General features: G+C 40.0%; 1 protein-coding gene across 1 annotated transcript in view; it reads left to right on the top strand.

Annotated features, from left to right (window-relative positions):
- The first annotated feature begins 3,242 nt into the window (after window positions 1-3,242).
- The window catches only part of cacnb4a (calcium channel, voltage-dependent, beta 4a subunit), a 28,203-nt gene continuing 17,718 nt past the window's right edge, over window positions 3,243-13,727 (top strand). Inside the window, exons 1-2 of the mRNA XM_054616008.1 lie at window positions 3,243-3,313; window positions 6,923-7,006. Coding sequence (XP_054471983.1) covers window positions 3,251-3,313; window positions 6,923-7,006 — 147 coding nt within the window. The 5' untranslated portion in view covers window positions 3,243-3,250. The remainder of the gene's footprint in view (window positions 3,314-6,922; window positions 7,007-13,727) is intronic.

The raw sequence follows: 13,727 nt of genomic DNA, 5'->3' as shown, positions 1-13,727 counted from the left end.
ATACATAGACCTTCCTTCTTTTACACACATATACATATGTACACAAAAAAGTATATTAATAAGAGGGAGGGAAAACATGTATATATGTACATATATAATATAATAAAATAAAGTAAAATATAATTCAGTAAATAAAATAATGAAAGAAACTGACTTTACAAAGGGTGTATATATTGTGCTTAGATTTATATTGACAGTCTTGATATTTGTGTTAAAACTGCTTATTTGAACTATAACATATATAATTTATAGTTTATGACAGTGTTTATGACAGTGTGTTATTATACGTAGTCTTATTATATGAATCATTTATGTCATAAACATTGAATGTGTTGTATCTCTGTTATGCTGTTCATTCTGTACACATGACATCTATTGACTTCTGTCCATCCTGGAGAAGGATCTAAGGACAGAGGAGGTGAGGGTCTAAGGACAGAGGATGTGAGGGTGTAAGGACAGAGGATGTGAGGGTGTAAGGACAGAGGATGTCTAAGGACAGAGGATGTGAGGGTGTAAGGACAGAGGATGTGAGGGTGTAAGGACAGAGGATGTGAGGGTGTAAGGACAGAGGATGTGAGGGTCTAAGGACAGAGGATGTGAGGGTGTAAGGACAGAGGATGTGAGGGTGTAAGGAGAGGAGGTGAGGGTAAGGACTAAGGACAGAGGAGTAAGGAGGGTGTAAGGACAGAGGATGGGTCTAAGGACAGAGGATGTGAGGGTGTAAGGACAGAGGATGTGAGGGTGTAAGGACAGAGGATGTGAGGGTGTAAGGACAGAGGATGTGAGGACAGAGGATGTGGGTGTAAGGACAGAGGAGGTGAGGGTGTAAGGACAGAGGGGTGAGGGTGTAAGGACAGAGGATGTGAGGGTGTAAGGACAGAGGATGTGAGGGTGTAAGGACAGAGGATGTGAGGGTGTAAGGACAGAGGATGTGAGGGTGTAAGGACAGAGGATGTGAGGGTGTAAGGACAGAGGATGTGAGGGTGTAAGGACAGAGGATGTGAGGGTGTAAGGACAGAGGATGTGAGGGTCTAAGGACAGATGTGATAAGGACAGAGGATGTGAGGGTGTAAGGACAGAGGATGTGAGGGTCTAAGGACAGAGGGATGTGAGGGTGTAAGGACAGAGGATGTGTGGGTGTAAGGACAGAGGATGTGAGGGTCTAAGGACAGAGGATGTGAGGGTGTAAGGACAGAGGATGTGAGGGTGTAAGGACAGAGGATGTGAGGGTGTAAGGACAGAGGAGGTGAGGGTGTAAGGACAGAGGATGTGAGGGTGTAAGGACAGAGGATGTGAGGGTGTAAGGACAGAGGATGTGAGGGTCTAAGGACAGAGGATGTGAGGGTGTAAGGACAGAGGATGTGAGGGTGTAAGGACAGAGGATGTGAGGGTCTAAGGACAGCGGATGTGAGGGTCTAAGGACAGAGGATGTGAGGGTGTAAGGACAGAGGATGTGAGGGTCTAAGGACAGAGGATGTGAGGGTGAGGGTAAGGACAGAGGATGTGAGGGTGTAAGGACAGAGGAGGTGAGGGTGTAAGGACAGAGGAGGTGAGGGTGTAAGGACAGAGGATGTGAGGGTGTAAGGACAGAGGATGTGAGGGTCTAAGGACAGAGGATGTGAGGGTGTAAGGACAGAGGATGTCTCAGAGGATGTTTTGCTTCTGAGGGACACGCTGGAGCAGACCGGGGTGGACCACCACCTCACAGTGGATCCTGGACTACCTCACCAACCGTCCACAGTATGTGAGGATAAGGGAGTGTGAGTCAGATCTGGTGTCCTGCAGCACGGGGGCCCCACAAGGAACCGTTCTGGCTCCATTCCTCTTCTCCATCTACACATCGGACTTCAAACACAACTCTGCTACCTGCCACCTGCAGAAGTTCTCTGATGACTCTGCATCGTCACCTCATCTGATGAGAGGGAATACAGAGAACTGAACCAGGACTTCATAGGATGGTGCCGGAGGAACCGCCTCCAGATCAACTCTGGTGAAACCAAAGAGCTGGTGGTGGACTTCCGCCGGGGAAAACACTGTCCTCCGGAACCAGTGAACATCCAGGGACAGGACATGGAGATTGTGAGATCTTATAAGTACCTGGGTGTTCACCTGAACAATAAACTGGACTGGACTAATCACACTAACGCACTTTACAAAAAGGGTCAGAGCAGACTGTATCTGCTGAGGAGACTGAGGTCCTTTGGAGCAGCAGCATCTCAGCAGCCGACAAGAAGAGACTGAACAAGCTTGTCAGGAAGGCCAGCAGTGTGCTGGGGTGTCCACTGGATACGGTGGAGGTGGTGGGAGACAGGAGGGTGATGGCCAAGCTGTCATCCCTGATGAACAACACCTCCCACCCCATGCAGGACACCCTGGCAGCTCTGTGCAGCTCCTTCACCCCCGGTGGTGAAGGAGAGGTACTGCAGGTCCTTCCTGCTGCTGTCAGGCTGCACAACCAACTCTGCTCCCTTTTTTCTGTCTGTAAATATTATATTTCAGTTATTGTGTTTTTCTACTGTTTCTTATTGCTTATTTATAATACTTTTATTTTTATTTTTTATTTTTATCTTGTCTTTCTTTACTATGTCTCTTGTGTGCACTTTAACTCTATGCTGCTGTAAGCCTGCAAACTTCCTAATGAGGGACTAATAAATCTTATCTTATCTTATCTTATCTTATCTTATCTTATCTTATCTTATCTTATCTTATCTTATCTTATCTTATCTTATCATGGTTACAGATTTAAAGCCCTCTGAGGCAAATGTGTAATTTGTGATTCTGGGCTCTACAAAATAAACTGAATAGAATTTTGTCGATGACGTAATTCACCAGGTGTGAACGTTAATATGTTTCTAAACATATTAAAACTCCAACAAGATGATAAATTGATTAATACTTCTTGAAAACATGTTTTAGTTGTTGTTGTTGTTGTTGCTGAGATGTCTGGGTTGTCCCTGAACGCAGCAGAGCTGGAGCCCAGTGATGGAGAGGAGGGGGAGGGTGTCCCTGGTCCCTGAGACTGATGAGGCTTCAGACCTGATGCTGCTGCAGAGAGGGACGCACCTCCACCTCCACCTCCATCATCTCCATCATCTCCATCTCCATCTCCATCTTCTTGCATTCTCCTCTTCTTCTCGGACCCAGAGCCAAGCTGGAGCCTGCGGTGCTCTGCTCTCCTCCGGAGCAGCAGACCTTCCAGTGGATCGGATCCGAGAGGCAGCCTCCACCCTGGACCGACGAGCTGGCTGAGATGTCCCGGCACATCTACACCCGACACGGGGTAGCAGAGGGGACGCAGAAGCCCGTGTTCCAGGTAGAGAGAGGAGGGGACAGGTCTGCAGAGCATCACCTCTCCTCTTATTCTGACTGATAGTTTTTAATGATAAACACAGAGATGCTTTAAGGAGACATATGCACATGTATTATTGATGAATATAGTGTTATTGGAGATCAATAGGCCTACCAACACTAACACAGCAATGAGGGAAATAGATTTTAAGAAATGAAAACTGTGGAAGACCATTTATGCATGTGATGAAAAAAAGAAAGATATTGTAATGATTGTAAACTATATCTCGAAATAATGATTTAGTATCTTAAAAGAATGAGTAAATATCTCAAAATAATGACTTAGTATCTCAAAATAATGACTTAGTATCTCAAAATAATGTTCAAATCTTTCAATCTAGTTAGTATCTCCAAATATTGACTTTTTATCTCTTAATAATGTTTTAATATCTCAAAATAATGATCTCAAAATAATGACTCTATAATAAAATAATTGTATGAGTATCTGTAAACAATGACTTAGTATCTCAAAATAATTAGAAACTTTCTCAATATTTTGACTTTGTAGATAAGAAAACTGTGGAAGACCATTTATGATTTCTGCTGATGAAAAAATAAAGATATTGTAATGATTGTGAACTATATCTCGAAATAATGATTTAGTATCTTAAAAGAATGAGTAAATATCTCAAAAAATGACTCAAAATAATGACTCTATAATAAAATAATTGTATGAGTATCTGTAAACAATGACTTAGTATCTCAAAATAATGTTCAAATCTAAAATAATGACTCAATCTAGTTAGTATCTCCAAATATTGACTTTTTATCTCTTAATAATGTTTTAATATCTCAAAATAATGACTCTATCTAGTTAGTATCTCCAAATATTGACTTTTTATCTCTTAATAATGTTTTAATATCTCAAAATAATGACTCTATAATAAAATAATTGTATGAGTATCTGTAAACAATGACCTAGTATCTCAAAATAGTTCAAAACATTCTCAATATTTTGACTTTGTAGATAATCTCCTTATGTTTATGTCATAATTTAAACATACTACGTCAAAACGTTGAGAACGTTTTTCATATTTAAGTATTTATTTTGATATGCCAACTGATTACTTTGACATATTAACTATTTATTTTGAGAAACTTACTAATTATGTAGAGATACTAAACCATTATTTTGAGGTACTAAGTCATTTTTTGAGATATTTACTCATTCTTTTAAGATACTAAATCATTATTCTGATAGACTAAGTAATTCTTTTGAAATATTTACGAAATCCTTACATTTAGAAACTTAGTCAGTATTTTGAGACATTTACTCATTATTTTGAGATACTAACTCATTACTTAGAATATTTACTCATTATTTTAAGATACTAAATCATTATTTGGAGATATTAAGTCATTATTTTGAGATACAAAGTCAAAATTTTAAGATACTAAGGCTTTAGTTTGAGATATTAAATCATTATTCAGAGATACTAAGTCATTATTTTGAGATGCTTATTCATTATTTTGAATATTTACTCATTATTTTGAGATTCTAAATCATTAATTTGAATATTTACTCATTATTTTGAGATTCTAAATCATTAATTTGAATATTTACTCATTAATTGGAGATACTAAGTCACTTTAGTAACTACTTTTCTCTTTCATCACTGTGGCGTTCCTGGTCCTCCGTAGTCTCGGATCCTCACAGTCTAAACTCCTCGTTCCTCTCTGTGTTTATCTGAAGCTACATTTGTCATCGTTCCTAATGAGCCCCTGAGGTTTCATTAATCAAACACAGGCTCGTGTCCCGCAGTACGATGGTGAGAATCTGATTTATTCAAAAGGAAATGAGGTTGGGTTCTTAATTATTAAGCGTGTTCTGATGGATCTTGATGATGAGAGAGTCCAAGTCACACAGCAGAAATAGATTTTCATCACTGTAGGAGAATTTAGTTCTTGATTCTGAAGGTCGCTGTCGTTTCTTCTTCGTCTGTTTCAGAACTTCTGCTGTCAGAGTCCTTAATGTAGGCAGACAAATCCCTGATCTTCTAGACGGATATAATAAGAAATATTAAAGGGATTTAGACGGCGATGTGACATATCTGATGGTTTAGAGTTTATATCATCTCACTGAATGTAAAGTACAGAATCATATACGCAACTAGCAATTATCTTCATTTTTAATCAATCTGACATTTATTTTCTTTATAACTTTGAATCGTTAAGTATTAAAAAGATAGTAAAAACATTAATGCACATCCCAATTTCTGTCACAAATGTGTCATCAAAGGTGGAACCAGCTGATAGCTGACATTGTTGTTGCAAAAAAAAAAGGATGATGTCATTATCAAATAGTTGCTGATTGATTCTCTTTTAATTGACTTATTGGTTAATTGACTAATCGTTTCAACTCTCCACTCAATCCTAGCAGGAGGAGTAGGTCGAGTATTCTACCAATCCCATAATATGTATTGCATTAGAATAACTGTATTTATTGCACTAGAATAAACGTTATTATTGCACTAGAATAACAGTATTCATTGCTCTAAAATAAATATGATTATTGCACTAGAATAAGAGTTTTAATTGCTCAAGAGTAAATGTAAATATTAGGCAAAAATAAACGTGATCATTGGATTAGAATAAATGTTATTATTACACTAGTTGTAATGTACTGATTGCACAAGATCCAGTAGGTGTGTCCTAGAAAAGACTTATCATAATACACAAAAGGAGGTCAAGGATACGAGGTATGAAATACTGCAGAGATGAATACAGAGGACGTCTCATATATCTAGAGGGTCTGACATCTGTAAGAGAACGCAGACAGCACGGGAAGAACAGATACAATTAGTCAAATGTGAAAACTGATGATTGTAGAGCTGGAACGTTTAGTTATATAGTAGTACTATATAGTATATACTTTAATCTAATATGATTATATGCTGTTTGTTGTATTGTCTAACGTTATAGTAGGATAACAAAACGTCTCCATGGCGACTGAGCACATTTAACACTATAGATGAGGAACATTTAATGCAGTGGAAAGCTCCAGAAATAGTGAGAATGTGGAAGTTAAATGAGACAGCTTTGACAACTGAATATCTTTGAGTTTTGGACAGAAATAAAGTAAATATGAGGATGTATATCGTGCAGAAAATAATGAGAAGAATTTTAAAATAACTGTCTGAATGTAATAAATGAATGCAGTTCCGAGCAGAAGTGTTTTTGTTTTGTTGATCCACTTCCTGTTCTCCAGAAGCCCTCCGGAGAGAGATGTCATTCATCATAGTCAGACCCTCCTCCTGAGTCTCAGGTGAAGTGTCACCTCGTTTGTTCCTCAAGCGCTAAAACAAAACGTTTGAAAAAACAGGTCACTCACAGAGAGCGTCGGTGCCGCTATAGCAACGCGTCACGCAGAAGAAATGCATTATGGATGTTTGGTCTAATAAAGAAGTGAAAGAGCACATAATCAGCTGCAGAGAGGCAGAGTGTCAGGCTGAGAGGCTGAGAGGCTGAGAGGCTGGATTAATGGGGAGGAAAGGTGACCTTGAGCTAGAGTGGAAGAAAGTAAGGGATGAATATAAGGAGGATAACATCTTTTTACATGTTTTGTCCTCATTAGGTGAACAGAGGGACGTACTCCAGACGCAGCCGGCTGAAGAGGTCCGACGGCAGCACCACCTCCACCAGCTTCATCCTCAGACAGGTAAGGACACCTGAACACATCACCAAGGGTCATCATCAAACCTGGGATTTATCAGATGTCTTAAGTGTCTTAAAGCTGCATTCTCTCTCCTGTCCACCAGGGGGCGACTCCTCTGGTTGTATAGAAGTCTATGAGAAAATGACTCTACTTCTCTCTTGATTTATTCCCTCAGTAAACATTGTAAACATGAGTTTATGGTCTCAATCTCTAGTTTCAAGTCTTCTTCAATACAGCATGATGTTCATTTAGTAAATGATGCTCCATTTAGAGTCAAACAGACCATAAAGCAGGGGATGCTTTAGGGCGGGGCTACACACTGATTGACAGGTCGACACCAGAGACGTATACGGCGTCTCTACGTCACTCCTCCTCACTCCATATATGGTCACTTCCTGTTCACTGGTTCATCAGGTTGGCTTCATAACATCAGTCCACAAACCAATGGGTGATGTCACCATGACGACGTCCACTTCTTATAAACAGTCCATGGATTTTATGGCTAAAATGTTAAAAAACAAGCTTTATTTCAGAAACAAAAACACATTCTTAGCTTCAGCTTTTTCTTCACAAGGTTTTTGGATGCTTGTCGTCCAATCAGATGCCTAAATACTGACATGAGCTTCGTGTCCACCAGACTGAAGAGGTGCAGTCACGTTAAATCAGAACGAATCAGGTCATATGGACGAGCTGACGAAGAGAACCAGACAACAAGTCTCAGAGCCTGATGTGATTTATGATCTCATGTGATGTTTTTTTCTCTCTCATGTAGGTCAGTTTGTACGTTTGAGCTCTTATTGTGAGAGTAAAGTCATTTTTAAGGCAATATTCAGTCTAATATTTCATTTAAAAGCTTTTAAACTGAACCTGTTCAGTGTGGAGAGTGAAACTACAGACATGTAGATGTTGGATTCTCATGAACACTTCATTCCCCCGGGGTCATTGATTGCTTTGTGTTTTAATTACACACCTCTGTATGTACTGTATGTTCACCAACCTGTTGTTATCAATTATTAAAGGCCCGGTGCTTGAAAGCAGCACAGTAATTATGTGGCTCACAGGAAGGAGGAGAAACAAGATGTACTGGACGGAAAGAACGAAACGAAGGTTTTAGAAACAAAGAAACAAGAAGAAGGAACCAATAAATAAAAAGAAGAAGTAGGACAGGAGGACAGAGAAATGTATTTCATGCTCACAGATTTCTTCAACTCCCCCGCTGTGATTTGTGTCATCACCGGTGTGATCGTCATCAGGTGGGCTTTTCTTTGATTCCCTCGTGTATCCACGGCAACCGCCGCCCTTCAACAACAGGGGTCAAGCCCAGAAGGTTGATGAGCAGGAAGCTGCTCCTCCTCCTCCTTTTATCAGTACATGTTCGCATGAAAGAAGAAGAACATTTAAGATTTATTTGGATATATCACTTCTTTCATTTTAGTATTAAATTCATATTATTCCAGTTCTGTGCTTTGAAATCCTGGTTTTATGGCAAAAAAGAAGTTATTCAGCTTCATTCGTTCATTTGACTCCTGGAAGGGGAGTTAACTTTAAACTGCAATAGTTTATATAGTTTCTGTGTTTTAACGTATCATTAAAGACGTTAATGTTGATGACACAACGTTATTCTTTTAGAGTAGCATCACCATCAGAGTTTAGATTGGTTCTTCCAATCAGCATTTTTCTCAAAGTTCGAAGTCTAAAAGTCGAAGTGTTTTTATTTTTATTTTATGGGTTCATTTGGTAGGGACAGTGCACATTAATAATACATTTCTGTAAATGCGCCAAGAGGATCTTTTTCCACTGTAGTCCCTAAAAACAGAATATTACAAAGTTATGCATTATTTACCCTTTACAAAGGTTACAGAAACAATAAAAGAAGAGAGAATATTAATATAAGAAGTTACATAATTCCAGACACCCTCGTACATAGTCAGGTACTATTAAGACATGCCACACAGAGGCTCCTTAAACAGCACATCAAATAAATGAGGGAAGTTAGATGTTTCTGGGTAGATTTTATTTTTTTAACACAAGCTGAAAAGATTTTAACGTTTAGTTCTACGATATATAATAGGTCAGTAAACACACCTCCGCTGAATTTTGAAGCCTTTACGTGTCTTAAAAAATAGTCTAAATGAGACGACTAAGCGTCCTCACTAGAACACCAGTCCCATTCCGATGCCCAAAATGGGATCTTATTTTGCAAAGAAATAAGTTTAAATCCTTATTAAATTGTGTCATTAATTACAAATATGTTTTTAGTCAATTTAAAAGATAATTTTAGAAGTTACAGGTGTTTGTTTCTATAAAAAAACAAGCTACTGTTTTCAAACAGTCATAAACTCAGCTCATGGTTTTCGTGTCGGTTTGATTTGATTAGATTTGATTGATTGTGCTGTCGATGGGAGCAAACAAACCACATGATCAATCAGACTGTGACTCTAACATTGCACCAACTCACTTGCACCAATTTCAAACCAGTGAGGAGATCACAAATACAGAAACTCTCTGTTTCTTTGGGAGATAACGTGTGTGTTCATGCAGAATGTGATCGACTGGATGTGTTTTAAACGAGGAGAGAGTTCACTGCAGATTGTCTTTAAGTATAAACGGAGGACGAGCATCATTCTCTGTGTGATGTCTCACAAAGATCGGTCCATTTAAGGGAAACGGAAGTCAGAAAGAGAAAAACATTATAAAGAGAGAAATGTTTCAAAGACTGAAAATGACAGTGAGTGATTGTTCTGACATTGCTTCACAGGAACAAGGACAGAATGTTAGAGATGTTTGATGAGTCACATCATGAAAGGTGAGCAGATCTGTAGCAGAGCGGTGCTGGTAGACGGATGTTCCTCTTATGGACAGATGTTCCTCTTATGGACAGATGTTCCTCTTATGGACAGATGTTTCTCTTATGGACAGATGTTTCTCTTATGGACAGATGTTCCTCTTATGGACAGATGTTTCTCTTATGGACAGATGTTCCTCTTATGGACAGATGTTTCTCTGACTGCTGAACGGTTTCCTCGGCCTAAACCTCTGAGCTCCACGTTAAGAGGAAGCTGAAGCTCGTCTTTGGAATAAAGACTCCGTATACGTCTCTGGTGTGGACCTGTCAATCAGTGTGTAGCCCCGCCCTAAAGCATCCCCTGCTTTATGGTCTGTTTGACTCTAAATGGAGCATCATTTACTAAATGAACATCATGCTGTATTGAAGAAGACTTGAAACTAGAGATTGAGACCATAAACTCATGTTTACAATGTTTACTGAGGGAATAAATCAAGAGAGAAGTAGAGTCATTTTCTCATAGACTTCTATACAACCAGAGGAGTCGCCCCCTGAAATTATTTCTCTAGATTGCTGATATTGGTGTTGTTTCACTCTTAATGAAAAAGTAACATTGAAAACCAAAAGTAAATGTGAAAGCTACGTTCATTAAGCAGCAGCAAGAGTTAAGGTTGAATGTTGTAGTAATGATTCTGCAGAGGTTGCTAAATGTTTCGATGGTGCTGAGGCTGACCTGAAGATGACTCTCTGGTCGTGTCAGTGATGCAGCTGTGGACTAAAGACCTCATCATCTCCTCTTTTTAAAGTCTGAATTAAGGTCTTAGCCCACATTCACATCCTGGGTCACATAGTTTAAATCCCTTCTGTCTGAGCTGCAAAGTATAAACACAGATTTAAATAAAGTCTCATTTTGGCGTGAGAAAGAATACGATGTCTTCCTCCCAGAAATGAAATATCATTTCTGAATCACAATGCTTTAAACTCAGACATCCCTGAGTGTTCAGCCTGCTGTCTGCACAGTGATAAGGAAGGAGCGTCTTCTGTCTGCTAATCCCTCTAAGTGGGTCACATGGCTCAACTCAGCAGCCGTTCACTTGTGAATGTCTTGAAGCAGCCGGTCTCTGCTCTCTACATGAACTCACATTCAGAAAGCGGGACTGGTTCTGTTCTGGAGAAAACACAGACTGGATATAAGAAGTAGACGCAGTCGTCGTGTGGTCTCTCGTTGGTTTGTGGAATATGGTTTTAAAACATTGATATCGGCATTTTAGTCGTCTCCATCTTATTTTTTTGCAACCAGTGAACAGGACATAACCATATTTGGACTGAGGAGGAGCTCCATAGAGACGGCTCTGGTAGCGACCTGTCAATCACGCCAACGAGACTCAGTTCAAAAACAGGCCAAATTCTTCGTTTCACAATCAAAACTCTTTGAGTCACAAATAAAACATTTCAGTTCAGTAACAGAACTCCTTTGTTCACAAATAAAACATTTCAATGCCAAAACAAAACTCTTAAATTCACAAACAAAACTCTTTGAGTCACAAATAAAGCCTTTGCATTTGTAAAAACAGGTTTTGGATTAATACAATTATAATCACAAATTCATTTTACTTGAAATACAACATTTTATTTTATTGCAGAGTGGAAAGTTTTGCATTCAAAACTATTCTTTTAAGTTTAATAATAAGGAAGCAAAAGTAACTCAATACTTCCTGTCAAGTGACAACCACGTATCTCCAGATGTGTTGATGCTGCAGAAAACTGAGGCAGCGTTGATGAAGAGTCGTCATCAGGTTTGATGAAGAGTCGTCATCAGGTTTGATGAAGAGTCGTCATCAGGTTTGATGAAGAGTCGTCATCAGGTTTGATGAAGAGTCGTCATCAGGTTTGATGAAGAGTCGTCTGCTGTAACACAGTTTGTCAGCAGAGGGCGCTGTCGTTCTACTTTGTCAGAGAACAAGCTGAGTCTCAGAACCAAAAAAAGAATTCTCACAGTTTTCAGTCTGATTGGATAATAGAAAATAAATGTGACACTAGTACAATTTATTTATTGGTTTATTGATTTACTTGACAGGGTTAATGGACTTCCTGTTTATGCACAAGAGTTACTTTAATTATGAAAATAAGATATGAGGATGCAGGGAGTTGATAAATATTATGCTAATTCTAAATTTACATCTAGACAGCTTTTACAGCTATTTTGGTTTCATTAGAATATTTTGAGTTTGATGACGTCTTGTCATTTTGTTTCTCTTCACATTTCAATTAGCCTTTTTAAAATAGTTTTTTAAGTTATTCAATCTTAGGGTGTTAGGGTTATTCTTGGCTTTGATAAAAAAAAATATCCTTAAATCTTCTGCTGTAGAAGAAACAAAACATATCTGTTTTGAAGAAAATCATAATATGTAATTTAAGGCACTTACATTTATTGATATATTTAGTAATAAGAACAATGGCCAGGATTCATAAAATGAAAAAAAGAAATTTCTCATTGTGATGAATAAAAAGCAATACCTTATTATTCTTCCATCGTTCTGTGAATGCTTTCAACAAGGACTTTGCTCATAAAATACATAAAACACCTCAGACCTCAGACTTTAACTCCTTTTCTCCTGTTGATGACATTTACAGACTGGTTTTAAAGTTTGCCACCTGTTTAAAGAACCATCACTCAGCTGTTTGTGTTTAGAGATTACCTCATGCACAGATCACACACACCGTCTGCTGATCAACGCTGATCTCAGGCTGCAGACCCCCCCCACCCCCCAAACACCACCCTGTTGCACCTCCTCTCTCTCCTCCTCTTCCTCACTCACACTGTGGAGCCTCCGCCGGCCAATCGGCAGGCTGCGTCCCGCCTCCGTCAGCAGCCAGTGCTGGAGGAGGAAGGGATTGGCTCGTGTGATGTGAAGCTTGGGAGGCAGGTCTGCTGAGCCTCTGGGAACCGTAATGGGAACCAACACCCGCTCTGCTCGGGGGCAATAATACCAGATCCAGCATCAGGAAAGCACACCTCTTTATTTATTCACTGCTGTGGTGTGGCTGCTCTGAGCTCTACACCTTCATGTGGAGAAGGAGACGGCTGGTGGGCTCCGTCACTCCTCTCCACCCATCCTCTCTGGAACAGGTTGATTTTTGGACTCTCACTCCTCCATGTACGATAACTTGTACCTGCATGGATTTGAAGACTCGGAGGCGGTGAGTGTAGGGCCGTCTGCTGTCGTGGCTTGTTGATCCACCTTTTAATGAGTGGGATGAGCGTGCACGCTACTCGGGGGAGTTAGGAGATGCTGGGGGAAAGAGTGTGCACGGATGTGTGTTTGTGTTTTTGAGTGTTTTCCTAAATCAGCCATGCTGGGTGCAGTTTTCCTCTCCTGATCCCTGACAGATAGGTAACAGTCCTCCTGGTCTGGTCTGCAGATCTGAAACAGTTTTTTCTTCACCACCTCTTCAGTGTGCATGCTTGTTAAACATGAGCATTCTGGGTATTTTGCATGACTCTCCCTTCACATCACATTCCATCAAGGTTTGCTGCACGATCACACATCTGTATCGAACTGATGTGCTGTTGCATCCGACCGCGACGAAGATCCATGCAGAGAAACGTCTCATTCTCTTGTCATTAAGTGCAGATTCCCCCTCTTGACACACAGACACACTACGCCTCTGACATTATTATCCACGAGCATCTATGGGATGGAAATGTGGCGGAAAAAATGCTTACAAAGGCAGTAAATGTGGGAGCTGGGTGGAGGAGGTGGAGGGAATCCCACTGAGACAGAATCTGTCGAGACCTTTGTGTAACTCCATCTGACATCCTGCTGCCTCTCTGAGATTAAAGAAGGGCTCACACATCCTGAGTAAGAGCAAAGGGAGGGTCTGTGGGGCGGCTGTGGCGTAGTGGAGAGCAGGGTAGTTCTCCAATCAGAGGGTCGG

This window comes from Anoplopoma fimbria, chromosome 16 (genome assembly GCF_027596085.1).
Source record: "Anoplopoma fimbria isolate UVic2021 breed Golden Eagle Sablefish chromosome 16, Afim_UVic_2022, whole genome shotgun sequence".
NCBI classification, from domain to species: domain Eukaryota; kingdom Metazoa; phylum Chordata; class Actinopteri; order Perciformes; family Anoplopomatidae; genus Anoplopoma; species Anoplopoma fimbria.
The sequence above is the reverse complement of the archived record's forward strand: the minus strand, read 5'-3'. Positions and strand labels throughout refer to the sequence as shown.